Source organism: Numenius arquata, chromosome 15, assembly GCF_964106895.1.
Source record: "Numenius arquata chromosome 15, bNumArq3.hap1.1, whole genome shotgun sequence".
In the NCBI taxonomy this organism is placed as follows: Eukaryota; Metazoa; Chordata; class Aves; order Charadriiformes; family Scolopacidae; genus Numenius; species Numenius arquata.
In genome coordinates this window covers 1577642-1601576 of record NC_133590.1, presented here as the reverse complement: position 1 = coordinate 1601576, position 23935 = coordinate 1577642, and the positions used below count along the sequence as shown (strand labels likewise).

At 52.4% G+C, this 23935-nt stretch overlaps 1 protein-coding gene across 1 annotated transcript in view; it reads right to left on the bottom strand.

Annotated features, from left to right (window-relative positions):
• Positions 1-19394, bottom strand: part of HPSE2 (heparanase 2 (inactive)) — a 115859-nt gene extending 96465 nt beyond the window's left edge. The window contains exons 1-3 of the mRNA XM_074159058.1: positions 19135-19394; positions 17937-18094; positions 6856-7017 (exon numbers count right to left, since the gene is read on the bottom strand). Coding sequence (XP_074015159.1) covers positions 6856-7017; positions 17937-18094; positions 19135-19394 — 580 coding nt within the window. The remainder of the gene's footprint in view (positions 1-6855; positions 7018-17936; positions 18095-19134) is intronic.
• Between the last annotated feature and the right edge of the window lie 4541 nt (positions 19395-23935).

Sequence of the window (23935 nt, the reverse complement as noted above, 5' to 3'; positions counted from 1 at the left end):
TTGCAGGCCAATCAACATAACTTCAATTCTTGGAGAAATTTAAAAAAAAAAAAAAAAATCAATCATCAAACAATCCATCTGCAAGGGAGGGGTGGAAGCAACAGCCCTGCCACGTGACATTAACCTGCTTCTCTTTGACAGAGCAAAAGGGTCTGACACACAAGACAGAGGCAACATATGTTCTATACCTTTACTTTTGCAAGACGTTACCTCCAGTTTTGTAGAAGATTTCAATAAGCAAATTAGGGAAATGGAGTCTAGACGAAATTCCGTACAGGGAACGCGCAGCTGGTTGGGAAATGGTACACAAAAATGCATGCGTGAACAAGCAATACTGTACCAAATAAATAAATAAATAAATGTATAAATAAATCCATGATTATGAGGGGTATACAGACAGGAGTGTCACACACGAGATCCATGTAATAACCCCGCTGCTCCTCTCAGCCTCAGCTGCCTTTCTGGGCTCATTTCAAGGCAACGCACTTCAATAAACAGCCCAGACCAAGTGGAGAGAGCCCGAGGGACTCCAACAAAACACAGAACCACACAAAAAAAATTTAAAGAGGGCTGAAAGAGACCTCGAGAGGCAGAATCAGCCATGCATGTGTCATTCAACTTGAAAATAACATGGCCGTGAGGAAAGCAAAAGAAAGGCGGTTGTTCAGCGTAGAGAACAAAAGTCTTTGGGGAAACATGATAACAAACCTCAAATATGTAAAAGATTTCTGCAAAGAGGAAAGGAGTGCTGTAAGCCGCTGTCCGTGTCCACGGGGAGAGGACATGTTGTAATGGGCTTAAACTGAAGCAAAAGATTTTAAGAACACCAACTCCATAACGATATAGATAATTACGCCCTGGAGCTGATTGCTGAGGGAGGGTACACCTCTCCCACCACAGGGGGTTTAAGGATAAAGCCCCATCATTTGAATCAGTTAACAGTGATGTCCCCGCAACCTGGGCAACGCTGGGCACCAACAGCCTCCTGGCTTTACACAGGCATACCCAGGAACAACAATATATTTCAGCTACGCACCAAACGCCCTGCGCAATAAAAACAAACAGCCACTTCGCTTCAGAATGAGCTCATGTGAACGACTGGTTATGGCACAAAAATACTCAGTTACAAGAGATTGTTTTTCCCAGTTTATTTTTCTCAGCACCATCCCCTCAGTTCTGATCCCAAGGTCTCAGAAGACACCTGCTAACCATCCCCAAAATGGACCCGGCAACTCTGCTGGTTATTAACCATGGGCTCGGCACAGTCATTGTTTTAACAACATATTACAATTTTTCTGGTCCCTTCCTCCCAGGAACGCCCTCCCTCTTCTCCCCCCCCGCAATGTTTCACAGCAACTCTCTCTCCCTCTCTCTTTCCCATAGGAGCTGATGACATTGTCATCCCCTTGCTAATCTGACTTCTCCACCAGTACCCAACTTATGCTTATCAAGGAGACAATCTCAGGGAAATTATTTTCACTGTGTATTTAGCTTTGAATGCTGCTTTTTTTTCTTCAGCCCCAACAAAGGGTTCGAGCCCTCCAAAGTTTGTCTGTTTTTCCAACTGTATCAGCAGGTCACATAGAAGATATTGCCTTTCCTTATGCACCTTTCCCCGAGCGGAGTACAGGTAGAGCTGGTTTGTCATGGAAAAGGCTAGAAGATGCCCTCTTGAGGTCCTTTTCAGATCTATTTTGTACAATGCTGTGGATAACGTGCATAACGGAATGGGCTGCAATGGACAGAAGGGCAGACAGCCTGATCCAAAAGCCACTCGAAGGCCTGTTGCAAACCCCCAGAGAGCGTTCTCCTTGAAGGAAAGCTGGGGAGCAAGCACAGTGCAGACGACCCCAGCACAGCACCCAGTAAGATACCTAGGATAGGGATCACTGCTGCACAGACCACAGGACTTTTAGGTTGCTTATCCCAAATAAAGTGCCAAAAAAGGTAAGGAAGCTGTGCTTACCTCTGTGACAACCCTCCCAGATCCCATCTCACAAGGTGGTCCCCCTGCCAGCCCCATGGAATTAGCTGTAACAGGAGATAAAACCATCTCTCTGGAGAAAACTCAGGCAAAACCAAGCAGAGCAGCCTCTCTGCCTGGCAGCATAGGCACCAGAAGCACAGCCCTCCCCGCACAGGCCCCCTCACAAGGGCAGCCCCTGAGCCACGGCCCCCTCCAGACCCAGCACACCATGGGACAGGTCCTGGGCCCTGCAGACGTGCAGGTCACAAACCCCCCAGCGTTCAGCAGAAATCACAAAGCCACTGGGGGAGGTTCACAAGTGCAGGAAACACAAATATCACAGGTGCTCACCCCGAGCCGTGTGATTCCCTGCCAAGAACAAGCACGACTGCAGCTCTGGCCGCCTTCAGAGGAGAGGAGAAAAATTTCTGTGGGGCAGCTTCTCTCTTGCAAGCTCTTCACGCAGACACACTGCCGTTACCCTTGCTCCATGCTACCCCTGTGCGTAATCGCTCTGCAGTGGCCACACACACGTTTCTGTTCCTGCATGATCTGCTTTGGTCCCACTCCTGCCACCATCGCGCATCCCTACTTGGGAAAAGCTGTCACGTACCATCCATCACCACCACCTCATACACCCATACTACTTACCTGGGATGAAGAGGGTCTCTGCCTGGTTGCTAGAATCTCCAGAAGTGGCCTTTTGCAAGGAAAGCCTCACAAAGAGCTCACAACTACTGTTATGGCAGAGTTTAAGTTATTAAATGACCTTAACAGAGGTAATGGAATGCCAATGTAAAAAACCCAGTTGCCATGTTGGATACAGCCAGTGAAATGCCCTCTTCGGCAGCTCTTAACTCTGTTCCCAGCAGCTCCCTCCTGATTTTAATTCCCCCGGTGTCTCTCAGTGCAGCTGGAAGAAACTTTCTGCTAAACACCCTCAGCAGGGTGGGACCTCAGAGGAGTAACTGGGAGCATCTCCTCCCTTAACCGCTGCTTTTAGAGGCTGTGTAGCATGATGTGACAGGGTGGAGGGCTCCCACCACACCACATCCGCACTGAAGAGCCGGTGAGGAGAGTGCAGGGTGTGTGGTGGGACAGGCTGGGGAGATGCCATCACCAGTCTCTTGATGCAGAGGAGTAATCTGCATTGTAGCTTCAAGGAGAAGGTAGAGCAGAAAGAAGAGAGATTTTTTTTACTTTTCAGAATGAGAAGTGGGGCACTATTTTGTTTCCTCAGGATGGGAACTCCTGAAAGCAAGATTATGGTTTGTCCTTGTATCTTGGGAAGCTCAGTTACACTTAATACTTCACTTTAATACAGGAGGGGACTTTTTTTCACATGTGTCTATTGACCTGAGTAATTCCCTTTTCTATCAGGCTTAACAGCTTTACTAATAATGGTGCAAAAGCCTGTGGATATCCAATCTCTTAAAGCACAAAGGCGGTACATGAACTCAGCCCAAACTGGCACTGCAGAGGGAAGGCTTTAGATTTAATCCAGCAGAGCTCTGCCTGCTGCTGTCCCGCTCTCCGCAACCTCATTCCGTACAACCTGCATGTACGTTGGGTCTCCACCACCCGGGGCAGCTCCTCACACCTCACCTGCTGCCAGCCCAACGCTGTGCATTCACCCTCAGCTCCAGGGCTCCACCATCACCTTTCTGCCACCTGGACATTTCTCCCAAGGGCTGCAGAGAGGAGCCTGCTGTCACCACTGCAACTTCTACTCCTGCTGATACAAACCATAAAAGAATCACCACTTGCTCCACCTAACTCGACTGGGAAGAAGAAGAAAAGAAGTGTTTCTAGTGGAAAGATTCCTCCTCCTCTGTCCCACGGTGGGCTGGGCTGAGCTGAGCGAGCCAGTTCCCAGAGGAGAGCAGGCGATGCTGTCTGCTCACCCTCTGCTCTACCACGGGCTCGCCCCAGAGCATCAGAGATGCTGATCTGTGAAAGGAGATACCTATCTCTGAGCACCAAGGGGGAAGCAGCAAAGATTAATAACCCTCAAAATGTTTTACAGCATTTAAATAGCACTGTCACAGATCAAAGACTATCACTCATCTCAGAGAGGCAGGCTCAGTCAGCCTAGAAAGAGCACACAGAGAAAGCAAATGCAAGAGAAAGCCTGCAGTCGGGAGCCGAGGAAAGCTCTACAGAAACCGAAGTGGCCTAAGCCAGTCTAACATGTGTTCCTGGAGGAACGAGAGCCAGAAAGACTGCCTGGTTTCACTCAGTCTCAGTTGTGTCTTAGCACAAGAAAACACATTTCATTTTAAGACGCCCTCTTACCTTGGAGGTACCTGCTGCTGGGAGCAGCTTAAATCCCAGTGCAAAACCACAACCCTGCCAGATCGCTGAGATAAGGAGCACGCTGGGAACCATATGCAACTGGTGAATAGATTTGAAAAAGCCCCCGATTAACATTGATGCCACAGGGACTGCAGAATCACACTCTTTGCACTCTAAGGGCTTCCATTCTTAAAGCCATCAGGACACTGCATGGAAGTTTGATGGCAATATCACTTGCCCACACTTGCAGGCAGCGTGGGAGGCCTGATCAATAGTCTTTCGAGCTGCTCGTATAACTATGTCATCTGGGAGGAGGAGGAAGAGAAGGGCACTTTTTATCCACATCACTACAGTGGGAGCAGTAGTAGCACGGGAATAAAGAAGCCTCACGGTGGTATTCCCACTTCCAAGCTCTCCTAGAGTAGCCATCCCATCGTAAAGCACCTTTATTTTCACATGACTTTGAGCAAGATATTCCATTTACATTTCCTTGATATAGTTAAAGTGCTGCAGGAACTAGCAGTCGTAGGACCCCTCAGAGGTGTGGGGTGGAATATTCCCCATTCTAGGCTGGACACTGAGTACTCAGAGTCACCCACAGTAAATGCACTGCATGAGGCCAAGTAACTCCTGGCTACAGAACTCCAGGGAGGAAAGAAACCCTGTTCTCAGGGATCCCCTGGATCCTCCATCCCTGCAGACTCAGTCCCTCGCTATCCCTCCCCAAAACAGGTCTGGATCCTTGCTCCTGAACCTCGCCCCATGGACATTGCTGCTGATCTGGGGACTCCATACAGCACTGTACAAAAACATTGTGCACAACAAAAAGAAGTCCTCAAGCAAACTCTGGCTGATTGAATTTTGAAGGTAAGGAATGCCCTTCTGCAACAGATGTACAACCCCCTCTGCCCACCCCAAACACCAGATCCATCACAGAGAAGGGAAATATTTACACAAGTTAGTAGAGTTCCAGTTAAATATTATGCTTAGCTGTCTAGAGTCCATGTTCTCAGTCTATGCCTATGAAATAAAAGATTAAACTTCATAACAATTATGAAGTTGCTCTGCTCGCATTCAAAGGGAGTTAAAGGACATTAAAATAGTTCTTTGGGTAATATTCTGGTGAAATTGCTCTCTCCCCCCTGGAGAGTTAGAGCTAAAACCTTCTGAACTATCTTGTAAACACACTTGGAAAGGCTAAGAGCTGAGCTGATAACCAGGTAGCACCTCTGCTCTGCAGGTTCTGTAAAATATGTGAGCAATGCTGGAGAGCTTTTGAAGCAGCGAGGGAAGGAGGACAGGGGAGAGCAGCTTCTCTTCTCGAGGGAAGTTTGTTTAGTGGAAAGTAAGCAAGTTGTCAGGGGAAAAGCTGACAACGTTGATTCCAGCAGTTGTACTGGGAATAAACAGCCAAGTGGATTACGTTACAGAGAATGAGAAATGGCCCTGAGGATCCCATTTAAATGCTGGGCTTTCAGGAATGATGCGATTCAGCAATGCTCGTAGCCCCGATGCCCACAGTCCCCCAGGGCTGAGCCCTCTGCCAGACCTGATATTGCCCCCCCGCCTCTGTGGGATCCCCAAAAGCTCCAGCAGAGCTGATGTCCCCAGGAGACCCAGAGCTCACTGCACTGCTGTCCCTGGTGAGGACACAGACCTATTCTGGCTTAAAGGCATGGGCTGGACATTGAATTAGGGACGGCAGCAGAGGAGGGGAGGTTGCACAGGGCCTGCTTGCCTCTCCCAGTGCAGCAGGAGGGGAGGGCCACCATGGAGCTTGCCATCTCCTCCCCAGCCAGAGAAAAGAGCCCTCTCTCCCATAAAAATCAGATGCCTCCCTGCCTTTCACAGGAAAGGGACCCGGCAAGAGGAGAAGGGGATCTTGTTTGATTTATTAGTCTCTTCCTCCTTCCCATCGTCTGTGGCTCATCCAGCTGTAGTGATAAGGAGAACAGCTATGAAAGGACACTGCTGGCTGCTGGGAACCCATCCTTCTGCCCAGCCAATGCCTGAAAACATCGGCCCTTTACAAGCACCATTAAATGTGTATCCAAAATGTGGCAGTCTCCTCCATCCTTTGAGATTCTGTTCCCTGGATAATACAAACAGTTGCCAGAAAAAGAGTATCCTCTCATCTCTGTCTGGGCCATTATCCCTTTATATTTGCTCTTTAATATTTACTGGGTTCACACAAAGTGCATGCTCTGGAAAGAAAAAAAACTCAGCTGCAGCTTAAAGGACTCCAAATTTAGTAATTGCTGCAGCCCCATCGACGTGAACGGTTAGCAGAGAGATTTCTCCAGCACTTCACGTGCCGTGGTATTCTGCTTAGGTCAGACTGTAGGAAACATTCTGTCCAGGGGCACCAAATCTGGAGTGTCTGTGTAGGTGCCAACTGCAGAGGCCTTATGAGTCTACCACGAGTTCCTGCAGGTCCTTTCCCTCCCAGCACCCAGTAATCTTGGTAGGAAACAGAGGCAGCCAGAGAGATGCTGATTCATACAGAGGTGAAGCACCCGAGGGTTTTAACACACCTGTGAGTTAGCAAGAACTAGCCCCAGCTCCTGGCTCCAGAGCTGGACTTGCAGCCTTACCTGTTAATGTGAGGTTGCTGTATGTGTTTGAAAACTGCTCCTTTAACAAAACCAAGTGCATCTGAGCTGCCTTTTCCCTCTGTAGCTCCAACATTATGTCAGGATGCTGGGCGATCTTACAGCCTTTCTGCTTATCCAGGGCAATGTCGCTGCGAACAATGTCTACAGCAAAAGGGAAAGAAAAAAGGGAGATGGCCAAACCTCAGCTTTCATTTTCACCAGACGCTTGGATCAGAACCAGCCAACACGACAACCGCACAACCATCACCCAGCACAAGCAACCCAAAAAAGGGTCCAAACCCCTGGGATCCACCTATCCGATGAACCTCCTCTGCTCAAGTACCCTTTTCTCCCACAGAAAGCTCAAGTCATTGACTTTAATACACTAACACAACCTGCCGCCCCTTCGGTCCTTCACCTGCCTAGTAGTTATCTCTTACAATAATGACCCCTCCCTTGAAGGAAAGTGCAAAAGTCTCCCAACATTTATATTATGACCCTGTTACTGGTGTGTTTGACACTTAATACTGAGAAAAGGCTAAATCCCATTCTGGTGACCTCTGGCTTCCATTTAGCCTTGCCTTGTCCAAGAGGTGATGAAGGCGGCTTGTTCTCACCTTGTTTATCCTCAGTGCAGCTATCACAGCTGGAGTTAGGTCAGTATGGCTTATGACTCTTTGAACAGGTTTCTGTACCCTTCTAACTCCTGACATTCAATTCAGGAGGCAGGAGGGTTATTTAACAATTATTTTCTCTTCACATGAGCTTTTTAGAAGTCATATTGTGAAATAAGAGTATGATATTCCTCCTCCTAGAACTACTCACCTGCTGGGGAAAGGGAAAGATGGAGGTAGCAAGGCAGAACAAGAATCAAGTAAGATGTGTCCAGTCTCCAAACAGGAGGGGAGTGGTGCAAACTAGTCCTTGCAAGGTCCCTTTCTGAGTTTAAAAAATTCTGTAACATAGTCAGATCCACAGGCACCATGTGCTGTGTTTAATTCTTACAAAACCTTAGGCAGCCAGCACTGATAAGGAAGGATGGAAATTGGAGTTCTTCCACCACATTGCATGAGATCACCCTTTGCATCACGAGGTTGTGCTTTGCTTGCTTTAATTCCCATGTAGCTAGAAGTTTTTGAAGGAGCTTATTGTCGGAAGAGACCAGTTCCATTATTGTTATGCACATCAAGGAACACCAAAGTTATTTGCAATAGTCATGCTCCTGTCTTTCAAGGTGTCAAATCTCAGATGCAGCAAACCTAAGTTCAAAGCTCTGCTATGTGTTGGGCTAGCAGGGAACCCCCACCAAAGGTGGGGTGGAGGACTGGAAGCCACATTATCTTCCTGTCTCTGGGCCTCATACCAGAGTCACTATGCTCGTCTTGCCCAGGCTGCGCTCTGTCTGACTTTTTACTGTATTGTTTGGGATTAACACAGCTTCTCTAAAGCCTGCCTAAAAAAGACTGCTCAGAACAGTATTGTCATTAAAGCCCTTGTAGTTAGAGGCGTGAGTTCTCTCCTCCACCCACAGCTATCATGCTTGGGAGTGGAGACAGGGCAGCAACCAGCTAGCATGAAAATATGGCTCAGTTATTTCCACATCCATCATAGGGGCTTCAATGCAGAGAGATGAGATGGAGCAAGATGAAGGAATAATGTTCCTCTGCAGAAAATTAGCACCCACCCACCCATACACACACCATTTACTTTTGGTGCACAACCTCTTAGGTAGACACTGAGTAAGATTCGAGCCTACCCAAATCCTGCCCAACTAATGAAGCGGCATGATGGTACAACCCTGAACCCCTACTGTGGGAGATATTTGCAGAACTGAAGATTGAGAAACACAACTTTATCGCCCTCCTGCACCAGAAAGGCAATCACAACAGCTACTGGTGTCACCTGGAGCTCATGCATAGTCATTCACCTTCCTGAGTGATGGACTTGTTTTCTGCAGAACTGAACACAACAGTTGTACACCCTCCATCCCCAAGGAAAAATGGAGCAAAACACGCCAAGGATACCCCGGTGGTGGAGAAGACCAAGAGGCAGAGAGGTTTGAAAACAGATGGTCTCCAGTTCTCTTCCAACTGCTATGAGGGAGTCCAAGCTGAGTCAAAACAACTTTGTTTCCTAAAAGGCATGGAGGGCTCCTAAAACCCTAACCAGGGCCAATGTGGACCCATATGGAGGAAACCGTTGGCCTGGGCCCAGGGTCCCTGCCCTCCCGGTCAGGGGCCAGCCCAGCACCTTGGAGAGTGCAAGGGGATGTGGCAGCAGGTCCTGTGCGACACCCTCACCTCCGTCTTCAGGGACCAGAGGTCACAGCAAACACACGGCTGTGATAGGGATTAGCACAAGGAAGTCAAGCCACGTTTGGACAAATCCTCGGTCATTTCTCAGCTGCTGAGGTCTAGGAGAATTTGTGCAGGGCTCAGAAAGTGGGGGCACTCTTCTGGCAGCCAGCTTCATGGGGTTCCCAGAAAGCTGCCACTGTGGACATTCAGGAAGCAGAGGCAAGACTTGCAAGGTCCTGGCTTCTCCAATTGATGGAGGACCCAAGAAACTTGACCAAGACCTTAAAATGGAGGTGGACCCAACATTCATTATAGCACCGGTTTAAACAGTGGACAGAGGTCTGGGATATAGAGCTCCTCAAAAGACTCGGTGCCTGGACATCTAGACCCCAGCAGGCTGTGCTCAGTGCAGGGGAGGAGGCAAGGGCACCTCCGCACCACTCTTCTGAAACACCAAGGGAAGAGGGGTAGCAGGCAACAGCTGCTAGAGACTCAGGGGAAATCTCAGCAAAAGCAACCCGGGGGAAATGGCCGGCAAGGAGCCCACAGCCCTCAAATCTTAAAGGAAGAGAGAGGAAAGGGAAAGACACCAGGAGTGCAAGGAGGAGGGTAGGGTAGGATGTACTGGGCAGGGAAGCCCCACGCGGGAGCTCCAGAAGAACACTGCCTTCCTGAACATCGATTTAAAAAACAACCAACCAACCACAAAAAAAAAAAAAAAAACCAAAACCCCCCCAAAAAACCCCAAAAAAAACAAAAACCACCACACAAACCCCACAAGTACCCAGCAAAACACGAAACCAAGCGGCTCTTGCCAGAAGTGCGAAGGAAGAACTCCAGATGTGGGAGCCCCAGAGGACGCCAAATGGTTTCCAAAGCCGGCAGAGGAGGAGCCGTGCCCCGGCGGGGCCGTGCCGGGCCGGGTCAGTACCCTGGCCAGCTCAGACCCCCCCGCGCCGCCGCCGCCGCCGCCACCGGGGCCGGGGCCGGGGCCGGGACCCGCGCCGCCGCCGCGCTCCGGGTCGGTCCGGCGGAGGCCCCGCGTCCCGCGGCGGCGGGTCCGGCAGCTCGCCGTGCTGTATGGCGGGAGCACACCCGTGTGGCGGTCAGGTGAGCTGCGGCTGGCGGGAGACACCGGCAAACGGAGGGGAAATCCCGCCTCCTGCCCCGTTCCGGCCCGGCTCCCACCCGCCCGGAGCGGCTGGAGCGCCGGGCTCCTGCAGGAGCTCTCCCCTCGCCAGGCTGCCAGCCCTGGGAGGAGGATGCCGCTTTGCAAAGGCTGTGTTGTGTCTCCCAGTGCCTGCGCGTTTCTCTGTCCCCCTTTGGGACCTGTACATCTCCAGAGCTTACACGCACGCTGCCTACGGAGGTCCCCGCATCTACCAATGGGAATTTTGGAGAAGATGTTAGAAAACACTCCTCAGGAGCGACACAAGGGCAGCAATCCCTTCCCAGCCCAAGATAGCCACCTCAGGGCTGGCTGAGCTCTAGAAGTCCCTGTCTGTGAGTTGCCTGCACCAAAGGGTCGCACTAATCATTTCTCACTGTACCAGTACCAGATCAGAGAGCTCCCGAGCTGTGAAACCTCCAAGATGGCACACGGCACATGGATACAGCTCCCAAATGCCTGCTGGGGAGGGTTTCCCTGACCCACAGGGTGAGCTTCTGCACATGGGAATTCACACAGCATCAGTGCGGCCTGCGGGCCAGTGTCCAGCCCGTGGCTCATGCCACCATCTGCCCATAGGCAATTCCCTTCCCGAAGTCACTGGAGTCACGGAGCAGACACAGGCTACTGCAGCTGATCAGCTGGAAGGTTGGAGGAGGAGGGCACAGACCCAGGTTTACGTGGAGAGGGCAGAGGGATACGGTTACGGTCAAAGGGATGCATCACAGAAGGGTGAAGAGAAGTTACTCCTCTTCCTGTGCGTGCGAGAGAGCACTGCTCACAGGCATCGCCACCCCAGCGAAACCCACGGCCACCACTGCCGTGGCACCGGAACAAGCTGAGTTTGCCCATCCTCCTACGGGACTCTTTGCTTCAGCTTTCTAGTCTTAGAAAGTGAATATAAAAGAAAAAAAAAAAAAAAAAACAACCCAAAACCCAACCAAACTATTTTATGTTAACAAAAACTGAATGTTCTTACTCTAAGATTCCAATTTTATAAAATGGTGTTAGTGCAGAAGTTAAAGGGATGTTTAATGAGTCACCAGGAAAAACCCTTATGAATTGCAGGTTGCCATAAGTATAAAATACCTACTTTTTAAAGAAACACAGTTTAAAATGCTTTACAAACTGGATTTGTCTGCTGAAATTGTTACAAAATGCCCAGTTACTGGTATATTGGGAACACAGCTTCTATTTAGAAAGCCTGAAGATTTCTCAAACCAGAAACTGCATCCTCATCGTGTCTGTCTTCAATAGGCAAATTTCTGACACATTAGTAACATTCCTTTCTTTTAGCTGGGAAAAATTCCCTGACAATTATTTCCACAAGTTATTTCCATATATATATAACAAATCATATTTTTTTTTTGTTTTATATGTGATGATTCCACTGGATGCTCCCTATTTCTTGTCTCATGAAAACACGGAAATAATCATTCCCAAATTCTCTTCTCTGTGTGCCGCTGAGTTCACAGCGTTTAACACATTCTCAGACATTTTTTTCAAGCTGAAAAAAACCAACCCTAATTTCCACAACTGAAAGCTGTGACTTCGATCACTCCCATCACCCTGTTCTACACATCTGTGTTACTTACACCGATTAGTACGTCATCCTCTCGTTTGCTTATAGCACAAGAATGCTCTCAATGAGTTTCTCTAATTCTTTTCTAATATTCCTTACATCGGGTTAACTTTTTGCTTCCCTGAATGTATTCAGAGACCAATCCACAATAAATTCAAAACGTTTTCCTTGAATGGTAACTGCTAATCTAGAACCTATAGTACTGTACAAAGTCCCGTGCGGTTCCCTCGCGCCTGTAACGTTGCGCTAATCATTTTTAATTCGTAAGAAGAAGATGGAACATAGAAAGAAGCGTGGGACTAGCAAAAATACGTCACGTTTTTTAGGGAATTTAGGATGCTTATTATAAACAATCCAAAAATGTAACAATAGAAATCTTTCATCTCACCCAGATACCAGCAAATAGGATCAGGATCTCATTGCTCCGTTTCCCGCAGTCAGTAAGGCAATTTTCACGCAGGATTCTAGCAAACCAGTTTGAAATTTAAAAAGAAAAAAAAATGGAGATAAACAGGCAATCTTTGGAAGCATCTCCCTTACTTATGGGTAAGGTGATTTCTACAGGGTTTTTTTTTTTGGTTGGTTGGTTGGGTTTTTTTAATTTCTGAGGAAACTACTAAGCACTAGAGCTCCTTCCACAGAAATCCCTGCCAGGCAGAGCAGGTCGCAGCTCCTTCCCTGCAGTCATGGTTCCTGGGAACTAGAGAGCAGAAGGGCTGCCTTGGAGCTCACGCCAAGGCGCGGAGCAGCCTGGCCTGGCAAATCTCAGAAGACGGAAAGACATCAGAGGATCTCCCCGTCCCAGGGACCGAGCGCTTGCAGTGTCTGAAGTGCTGCAGCCCTCCCAAAGGGGCTGCATTATAAACACCTGGAGGGTGAAAAAACCAAGTGTCCTCTGCAAGCTCTGAAAGGACAGATACCTAAAGTGTAAAGGGAGACTTCAGCAGACAAAAAAAAGGGGCTCTGGGAGACCAGAAACAGCAGGTCATTCCTTGAATAAAGGAAAACTGGTTTGTTCATTTTTACTGGGACAACAGGACGGTTCTTCATTCAGAAACACCTGCTGCAAAGTGTTATGAGTTGGCAGAGCCAAAGGGGCAGTCCCAGCCACATGGCAACACCCCTCCCTTGCTCTGGTATCCTCATACCCCACGATGACCCTCAGGATCCTGCTCACTAAATTCACAATAAAACAGTTGCGGGTTTTTTTTCCCCCTGAATTAGTTTACAGCTGGCGTAGCAGAGGATCAGAAATGTGCCAGAGCAAACACAAGGGAAGCAGCAGCAGGACATAAAAGTTCCATCTAAACATGAGGAGGAACTTCTTTCCTGTGAGGGTGGCAGAGCCCTGGAAGAGGCTGCCCAGAGAGGTGGTGGAGTCTCCTTCTCTGGAGACATTCAAACCCCGCCTGGACACGTTCCTGTGGGACCTGCTGTGGGTGGCCCTGCTTTGGCAGGGGGTTGGACTGGATGATCTCCAGAGGTCCCTTCCAACCCCATATCATTCTGGGATTCCGTGACACAGTGCAGGGCAAAAAGAAGGCATGGGGACCAACCCTTTTGGTGGCAGAGAACCAGGAGATGAGCTTCACCACCTTCAGGACACAATTCTGTAGATTTTAATCTGAACAAGGCTGAGGCTGCTGCAGTCCCACCTTCCACTGCAGGCTTTCCTTTCCCAGTACTGTCCTCTACACCCCCGTGGTCACACACCATTAATCGGTGCAGGTAGCTGAAGGAGCTGAAATGCAATCACCTGGTGCTACAGCATGAGTTTGGTGGGTTCACGTGGAACGTCCTCATCCGCAGTGCAGTCCTCAACTGCCTCTCACCTCAGAGCCACACATCAACTTTGGACAACCTTTGGTGACATTACTTAGAGTTCCTCCCTGTGCATATGGGCTGTGAAGGAAAACTCAAGGGGAAAAGAGAAGTTACTTCCAAAATGGGCTCTAGGTTCAGGCACTGGGGTAGCACCTGGAGCATGTCTTTCTGCACCAACACCATATCTCCACACCATGTGTAACACCCCAACACCAGGCTCCAGGGCAGCAGGTGAGTCAGGTTTTAGCAAACCCAACTTCAGAAGAGGTTTTGTACCAGCAACTGCAGCTTGAGCAAACAGGCAGCCCTGTGCGTTTGCTCCAAAAAGGAGCTGCTCGAGCCTGTTTTCCTAGAGACTGATGTTTCTTGTTGTCCTATTCCTCAGACCCAAACGGTCCTTGCCACATGCGAGGCAGTTCAAAGGATAGGCCAAACAGATTGCTTGGTAGGTAACCCAACAGCGAAAGGAGAAGCAGGTCTACTACATAGACTGAGGATGAGCCCCCACATCTTGGTACCTGCCCGGGGACACAAGGGAGAGAAAAGTCTCTCAGGCTAAAAACGTTACACCTCTTGATCATCAAATGTCAAAAAGTCTCTGGCTCAGCCCCACCTCCCCGTTCCACAGAGCTTGACATACATTGAACTGGTTTTCTGTTTCTAACACACCTCAGGCTGGCCAATGCCACATCCAAAAAGGGTGGACTCCAGGACTGACCATGGGGCTGCACGGCATGGCAGCCACCCAGTGTCCATGATAGACGGGGGTATAGATATAACAGATTAGTTTGATGACCTTCTAACAATTAGCAAGGTTCAGGGGGTACATATAGCCATGCTGCCATCAACAGGGACTGCACGCCCTACGGTTCACCTAAACTATTCATCACGGGCAATTGCTCTTACAAGTTGCTCTGTCAGGTAAGGACAAATCTGCCACCAGGTGATGAAATTGCCGTGTCAGCTTTCTATGCAGAGCTGAAACAAGTTGCCACACGCACCCTCTTCGTGGGCATCACAGATCACTCACCACTTCGTTACCTTTACTGCCCAAACATGACTGGTTTGGACTGGGGTGAGGCTGTTTGGAGTTACAAAGGGAAGACGCCGTACACACCTGGTATTACACAATACTTCCAGGTCTGTGCTTCCAGGAAGGATTTGTACAAGAACAGAATGACCGCAAAGCTGAAAAGAAACACCTTATTTCCGGAAAATTAAGTACATTTTAGATACAAGTCAAAAGCAACTACTATAACCCTCAGAGAGCACCCATGCTCCCTGTGGAGGAAAGGAGAGGAAAAAGATGAGCTGGTGAACCCAAAGGCAGGCCTAGGTAAAGGCAATTTTCAGAAGGTGGAGGTATGCATGGCCGTAACAGCTTGAAAGGGAAATAAATATAATTTTAAATAGAGGGGAAAGAGTAGGGTGAATCTCAGGAGGTTCAGCCGTCAGGAAGGCGGAGCATTACAGAGAGAGAAAAGACTGTCAAAGGCTGCAGGGAGGGATACCTGGTCTGGAGGACAACGGGTGGCAGAGGGAGATTTACAGAACAAAGATTCCTACACAGAGATTCATTCAAACTCCAGCAAGCACGGTCACAGAGCAGAGGATCCATGACGGATGCTGCAGAGCAATCCTGTTGCTGCTGCTGCCTGTCTGAATGCCTGAGATGGTCGCATCGGGGTGGCCTGTGAGCACGCAGAGGAGCACAGCCGCCTGTGACGTGAGCACCACTCACAGAGTTACTCACTAGTCACTGCAGGTCTCTGAGCAGCCTTGCACACGTGCCCTGTACATGAGAGGAAAATAAGCTGTGCCCTTCCCTCCCCATCTATGTGCAGGCCACATGAGGACATATGGCACGGGAACACCTGGGGAGGCTGCAAAGAGAACCCGGGCACCGGGGTCACAGACCTGGGGTGAGACTGTGCGTACCCACAGGGCGAACAGGTAGAAAGACAAACACTCGAAGCAGAAAACAACCGAGCTATTACTTGTCACGTCACTAAAAATCGCTAAGATGATGCATAAGACTTAGAATATCTGCTGACTTCTCTTTTAATTATTTTCTGACTTTTTTAACTAATCGAGCCCCCCAGCTTCTTCCCCGCTCCTGGGCCACTAGAGCGTAGACAAGAAATTTCAGAAAATAGATGCTGGACATAGAAAAGCCCACAGACACGGAAACCAATCCCAGACACCCCAGATAACTCGGGTAAGAGGAAGGGTACCTAGAGGGATGCTTGCTGGCTTCCCCCGTGCTCAGGTGCCGATTGCCATCTTTTTCTCCCCGTGCTGTCTGCTCAGGCTGCAAGTTCTTTGCAACAAGCGCATCTGCTTGCACATTTGTGCACGCCGTGATCCCAAGCAGGTCCCGGGCGAGCCGCAGAGGAGGGAACAAAAACCAGACCAGTGCTCCGAAAGTAGAAGATGGCTGCTCAGATCCAGTACAGAGAGGGGCAGAGAGTTGCAGTGGCATCAGGATTTCATTTTGGAGAACTGGATCCCTCTAGTGAAGCACTCGGCGCAGCCTCAGCACAAAAAGATGTAAGCTACTAGCAACTCTAGCCCTGGAGTTTGCACGCAGATCTTAAGAACAAATACGAAAGCTTTGCTTCCAGGCAGGAAATCCCTTTTACCACACCTTTCTGATTTACACCGATGCTTGATACACACCACATGTGTCCCCTCCTTCCCTCACCCGCATTTATAATGGTTCTGTTCCATATTTAAGTGATGAAAAGTTAAGACCTGTGGTTACAACTTCTATGAGAAGCTTCATTTTGAAGGGCTGCTACATTTCAACTTTATTGCCACGAGGAAAACTTAAAAAACCAAAAGCTTTCAGTCCTTCCCTCACATGAAAGCTGTTGTGAAGACATTTAATAAGTGTAAGTTCTCTCCTGCAAGCTGTTGAAATATTGGAAGTGGGAAAATTTATTCCTACAAATGTTTTCTACGAGTCCCATCTACAATTTTATGCACTACACTTAATTTCTTCTGCTCGAGGTGGCTGCGGCAGGTTTGGTCAGCATTTTCTCCTGAAGGTAGGCAGAGTTACAACAAACCCTTTGCCTGAGACTTGTTACAAAGAGAAGAAAACCAAGGAATAACATCGGGACTGCTTCAGCTGGGAGACTAAGCAAAACTCGGAGCACACGAATTTACCCACCTGCCTGCGTGTGGGAATAGAGGGACATTCACTGCGGTGAGATCAGATGTTATGGGGGTGGGGGGGGACACAGCGGGAGCGAGAGCCCTCAGAAAACTGGCAAATGCGTCTGCTTTTTCCATTCAGCACTGTGCTGCTGACTAGATCTCTGTAAAACTTCCTCTGTTCCACAGACCTGCCCACTAGGATACGTCTGGCATTAACTGGACTTCAAAATTACTTATGGAAATATCTGTAGCTAATTTTTGTAAATCACTGAGTGAGAAAAAAAAAAAAAAAGAAAATTGTTGTTTTTTTTTTTTTTTTACATAAGTATGAGAGAAAAATCAATAAATTCTTGCATGCCGACATAGTATTCTGCTTCTTAAAATAAATGCCGTAGGAGGGGGACTTGGCCCTGACTTTTCTACGAAGTTTCTTTGTGTGAATTAAGGGCCGCAAAAGGTGGAAAACTTTTGTGCAGCCGAGGAGGGCAGGGGAGGCGGGCAGGGGCGCGGACCAGCGGAAAGCCGTGGGCCAGACGGTGACTTTCGGGAAGACCTACGACGGCAGAGCGCTCCGGAAGGCACCGACCCGCGGGGACCCAGCGGCCAAGCCCCCGGGGAGCCCCGGGCGGAGAAACGCGGAACGACGCGGGGGTCCTTGGGGAAAGGCAGGGCTCCGCGGGAGAAGCGCGGGGAGGTGCGTGCTCGGGCATCCCGCGGCTGCGGTGCCCGGTCCCCGCCAGCAGCCGGGGTAAAGCCCGCTCTCCCACCCGAGGCTTGGGAGCGAAGGGAGCCGGAGGATACGAAAAGCCCCGCTCCCCGGTGCCGGCCTTTTGTTCCCGGGGGTCGGCATCCACCGGATCCCCCAGCAACGGGCGGGCGGGCGGGCTCCGCCGAGCTCCCCGGCTCCGCCGTCTCGGGAAGGAGAGGGTACGCGGGGGAGGTTCCCCTCCCCGGTGCCCGGCGGCCGCGTTGCCCGGACGCGGGGCAGGCGGAGCGGGACCGCCGGGCGCCCGCAGCCCCCCCCCCCGCCCCGGTCCCGGGAACTCACCGTCCTCGTAGTTCTTGAGGTAGTAGTCGGGGCCGGGCCCGCCGCGGCTCTTGGCCGGGTTCTTCACGTTGTGGAACTGCAGAAAGTCCGTCCTCTTGCCCGCGAAGCGCAGGAAGGCGGGGGCCAGGCCCCGCGCCAGGGTCACCAGCCGCCGGGAGCTGGGGAGAGGAGGGGAGAGCGGGCTGAGGGCGCCGCGGGCCGGGCCGGGCCCTCCCTTCCTTGCCCCCGGTACCGGCAACGATCGGCGGCCGCCCGGCTCCGGGACCCGCCGTCGCCCCTCTCGGCAGCGGGTACCACCGCGGCAGCGCCCGGCTGCGGGGGCTTTGCGCGGCCCGGGAGCCGCCCCGCCCGCCGGTAGCGGCCCGGAGGCCGGCCGGACCCCGGCTCTCCCCCCGCCCCGCAACGCCGCCCCGGCCCCGGACAAGTGCAGCGGCGTCCCGGAGGTGGAAGCGCTGCTCGCCCCGCGCAGCCCGGCCGCCCCACGCGGGACCGTGCCGCGGGCCGAGCCGCCGGGAGGGGAGCGGAGAGGGGAGGAAAGGGGGAGCCGGCCGGGCTCCTTCCCTGGAGGGGAAGGCGGCGGCCGAAGGGACCCTCGGAGCGGACGTGCGGAGGGAGACCCGCTCTCTCTCCCCGACTTACCCAGCAGGGAGAGGGATTTCTGGCCGTCCCAGCGCCTCCGGCCCGCTCCGCTCCGCCGGTGGAGCCCAGCGCAGCTGCAGCCCCGGCTCTGCCCCCCGCGCAGCGCCGGCAGCCCGGGGAGCGGAGGGCTCTGCAGACCTGCCCGGCACCCCGCTCTCCGCCCGGCGGGACCTGGGGAAGGCTCGGCTCGGCAGGCAGCCCCCTTCCTGCTGCTGGTTTTTTGTTGCTTTGTTGTTTTGGGGTTTATTGTTTTTTTTTTTTCTTTTTTTTTTTTTTTCCCTGTGCTGCCTCGGCCCCGTGTTGTGCTTTTTTTTTTTTTTTTTTTTTTTTTTTTTTTGCAGAGGAGCGGTTGTTGGAGCGAGGGGAGCACGACATTTTTGCAGTCATAACTGATAAGTCTCCGAAATGCTTTCTCCATTGCAAACATGTGCATCTTAATGGAAACCATGGCCTCGCTCCCTCCGTCACAACAAGCGCCGCCAGCAGCACGGAGCGCGGCGGGGCCGCCGGGGCGCCCCGCGGGCGGCGTGGGGAGGGCGCCGGGGGGCTCCTGCCTTACCTTAAGAAATCGAGCCAGCCATCATGAATGATGGAAGGGTCCAGCTGGAGGGAGAGGAAATTCTCACTGATTATCCTGACAGGGCTCTTGGTGTTGACATCAAGGAGAATGAGAGTTCTTCCCTTCACACCTGGAGGTTTCTCCACCGGCAGCGCTCTCCTGTCCCCGGCCTGGGAGGGCAGCGAGAAGGTGGCCATGAGAGCCAGCCCGGGTGCCATCAGGGCTAAGAGCCCCGGGGGGCAGGAGCTGGGACAGGGCATGCCGGAGAGCAGGAAACCCCTAATTAACTCGCTGTCTGCAGGGGCTCGCTGGTGGCTAATTGTCCTTATCTAAAGTGTGGGGCGCTCTGCCTTTTTTTGCAATGTTTTGGTGCTGGTGGAGGGGAACTCACGCCCCTGACCAGCCTTTCTCGCAGCCGGTGCCAAGACTCCTTGCAGCCAGCACCGCCCCTTTAAGAGATGCAGGCTCCAGACATTTTTAACTTTTTGAAGGTAAGGGGAGGCTCCTGGTTTAACCCCCTCGGCTCGGGGCCCGCCGTCCCGCCGCAGCCCCGTCGGCACCGGGCTTTCGCTTTCCGCCGGCTCCGCCGCCCACCGGCGGCCGCTTTCCGCCGCGGGAGCTTCTGGACCTCGCAAAACCGGACCGGAGCCGGACCGCCCGAGACACCGGGGAGTTCGGCGGCCGCCCAGCACGGCCCTAACTCGTCGCCGGCTGCAGGAACGGGCGAGGCGGTAAGGCAGCGGGGGCGGCCCGGGCTGGGGAAAAAGGGGGTGAATCACCCCGGAAAAAAAAAAAAAGCCCTACCCGCGGGGAGAGCTCGCCCCGAGCTGAGCCGGGACCCGCGGTGCCGGTCGAGGTCCCCGGGGCTAAGCGCTGACCGCTCCGCCGACGGGCGCAGCGAGGCTGGGGGACCCCGGAGCCCCGGCACGGCACGTTCGGCTCGTTCTGCCCGGAGCCGTCGGCTCGGTCCGGCCGGCGCAAGGGCACTCGGGCAGGGCAGGGAACCGGGGCAGGGGGAATCGGGCTGTCGACCGCCTTCTCCCACCGGCCCCGGGTCCCGGCTGAGTTCGACCCGCGGCGGGAAAAGGAGAGGGGCGGCGGCAGCAGTTCCCCGTGTGGAAGCGTCTGCATCGGGGGTGCAAAGGGCAGCACGGTCCGATGGGACCCGCGATGTCCCCTTCGCCGGGGCCAGCCCGCGGCCGCCGCCTGCGAGACGGCCCGGGGCAGGGCGGCCTGGACCGGGCGCGCTGCGGAGTCGGTTGCAACCGGCCGCGGCTCTCGGCGCCGGGCGCGGGCTGGTGGCACCCGGCCCGGCATCGGTGGAGGCTGCCGAGCATCCCGGGAGCGACGGCCCATCTCAAGGAGCGTCCACCCGAAGCGGGCACTCCCCCCCGCCAGCAGCCGGTTCCCGGGCACGCCCCGGGCTCCCGCACACCAGCAGCCGGCGAGCTCCAGAACACGTAACGCATCCTACCTGGGCCCTCCCCCACCGCCGTGGGCCGCCCCGGTTTCCCCTCGGCCCGGGCCAGGCGGCAGGCGGGGCCCCGGTGCCGCTGCCCGGCCCGGTGCGGTCCGTCGGGGCCCCGCAGCCCCGGTGACGGGCCGCCGGCAGCACCATCTGCTGGTGAGGGGACCGGCGCGGCGGGGGAGCCGGCACCCACCTGTGGACACCCCCCGCGCCGGGGTCGGGAGGTGCGGGCGCTGCGGGGAGCGGCGGGACTGCGGGAGAGAGGCACAAATCCCTCCCGGAGCCGAGCCGCACGGAAGAACGGGCCGGACGGCGGGGACCGACCCCCTCCCCCCCCCCCGCCGGGGTCGGGTACGAGCTGCGGGGCGGCCGTTCCGAGCAGCTCGGGCCTCTTCCCGCTCTCCCGGCAGGGCTCCCCGTGCGGGGAACCCCCTCCCGCTTCTCCCGGTGCCCGTGCGGAGTCACCCGCACTCCTCGCCCGCCGCAGCCGGGGCCCGGGAGGCGGAGGGAACGGACCCAGCGTCTCCCGGGACGGGATGTCCCGGAGCGCTCGGAGGAGCCCCGCACTGGGGTCTGGGTCCCGGGGAAATCCACAGGCAGCGCCGTCTCCCGTGGAAATCTCCCCTCGTCTCTCCGCCCCACGAAACGCTTCCAGCCCGTCGCCCTGCCCCCGCAGCCAGCCCCGGGGTAGCGAGGTTGCGGGGGCACGGAGTCACCGTAGAAGGAACGGTAACGGGGGAAGGAAGGATGAAACGTACCTCTGGCTCTGCCGGGGGCGAGCGGGGAGCGTACAAACCGGGATTTGTGGTGAAATCCCGTAAGGACGGCGAGGGGAAAAGGGGCTCAAGGGGCAGCCGGGGCTGACAAAAAGCAGCCAAGGGGTGCCCGGGGCAGGGGGGCTTTAAGCGCTAGAAAGAAGTAAGAGGATCCGGGGGAAAAAGTTGTGCAATTTCAGCTGAGCCAAAGCCCTGGCATCCCGGGACAGGAAGAAGGCAATTTAAGCCTGGAAATTTGTGTTCGGCTGCAAAGGCTTCAGCCGCAGTTTGTAACAGCGCTTAAAACCCACCCGGGACCTGAAGCCCCCGCTTCAGATACCGCTCGGGTTTTTGGGTCACCTCGGAGAGAGGGATGCGAGTTTCTGACCGTTCCCTTTATTTTACAATTATTATTTTACATATCGTTTTTTTCGTGTGTTATCACGAAGGTAAGGCTTCAGGGGCATTTGTTGCTCAAATCAGCGCTGTGGTTGCAGGCCGAAATTCCGTGCCGGGCTGTCTGTTAAGGACGGCTCGATTTTAAAAGGAAACTCTAGTGCGATACGTGGTAAAGGACGAGAAAGAAAACAACTCATCCCGTTTCACCTCCTTTATCTATTTTTTTTTTTTTTTTTTCCTTACAAACAAGCTCCTTTTGGAAGATAAACGTGTTTATTCTGAAACGTTCAATTAGTCTCTGCTTTGAATGCAAACTCCGGATGCAGCGAGGTCACTGATCTGGGGAGATATCACCAACCACGTGAAGTAGGAGGGAAAGGAGCAAAAAAATCTCCCAGCTGCCAGGACCAGCTTCCAGATTTTGGGAAGACGGTACTAAAGGAAATAGTCACTTACCTGTCTCAGCTTTCCAGAGCCTGCCCCGAACCGGTGGCGTCGGAAAAAACAAATTGCACCCCGCTTCGCATCTGGCTGCGGCCACGGCAAGTCGAATCTGAAAAGAAACCGTTTTTTGGGGGGGGATTTTGTTTGTTTGTTCGTTTAAATAAAGCGTAGGTTTGCTACATCAGCCCTTTAAACGTTAAAAAGCTTTGGTTACCTGCGGGGGCTGGGGCCGCCCGGAGGCGCGGGGAGCCCCGGGGAACCGCCGCTGCCGCCCGGCGCAGCTCGGGGGCGGCCCGGGAACCTGCAAGGGGGGAGCCACGGTGCCCCCCCTGCACAGCAAGGCGCACCAGATAGGAGGTATCTCAATTGACACCAGCTGCGACCTCGGCTCCCCGTCCGCAGGGGCGAAGTGCCGGTCCTTTCTTATATTACGATAATTACTTTAGAAAGCCTGACTCACATAAAAAGTATCTATAAAGATTTACTCGCGGTTTTCTCGATTTGGAAATACGTTTCTCCATTTTCCATCTACTCTAAACTTGCTGTTTTTAATCTCCAAAACAGTCATTGGGAAAGAGAACTGGGGGAGGAGAAGCATTTCTATAAAGAGTTTAACCAAAGCACATTAAATATTTTCCCAACATCACCAAATAAACAACAATCCTCCAGCTCCCTATAAACTATTTAAAGCATGTCATATCATCTCTTCAGCTCTTGCCAATGTACTTTCCTTTTAATTTATAAGCCGATTAGAGCAGGGGCCTGTCTTGCGTGTATTTGCAAAATGTCTGGCACCCTTTCAGTCGCTCGCAGTTCACAAACACTTAAATCTGCGTTTAACTTCGTTATTATAGGTACTCACTTCGATTTTTCCTCACTTTTGTAGACCTACTGCCTGTGAAAGTGCTTGTGGTAAATGATCTGAGCAGTTGTTGAAGGGTTTCAGCAGAGGAAACCTCTTTGGATGGCAGAGCCCATGCAAAAAAAAAAAAAGAAAGGAAGAAGAAAAAGCACAAGGGAAATTGCAACTGAGAGCTCAGGCTGTATAAATCGGCCCAAAAGAAAATGGGGAAAACCTCCTTGGAAGGAACATTTTTAGTTCGCTAGAAAATAAACTTCTGCTCATAAATGATGAAAGTTATTATCATCAGAGGATGTGCTGTACCAAACAAACCTCCATTAGGCTGGGAAGGATGAAACAGGCTAGACAGCCTTTTTTTTTCAAAAAAAATCATCATGTCTTTGATTCCCAAGATATCAACCATGTCTGTTTCTGTAAGTGCTGTCAAGTAAACCTGAGTTATGGATGCTCTAAAAGAACCCAGCAAGGAGAAAATTCAGCAAGCGAAAATTGAGACCACTATCCATAGATACTTTACCAAAATATACTTTCTTTTCAGGCTCTTAAATTCCTGCCCTGTACCATGGCATGACAATTTCTGAGAAGAAGAGCAAGACCCGGGAATGTGGTAAAGCTGTGGTCGTCGGAGCAAGCAATCGCATGGCAGATTCTTTTTATTGAGGTTTTGCTCTTTCTGCGCTGAAGTGTCCATCATTTTCACCCCAAGAGCCTTAACGTCTGGAATGTGACCTCCTAAAACTGCCACTGCCTCAAGGTGGGTGTTGCACAGTCTGAACTCCAACTGCGGAAACCATTTTCTAGCACGTTTTGGTATCACGTCTAACCTGAACAAGCAGGCAGAGGAGGACTGCTGGATTTAATACAGTATCCGTG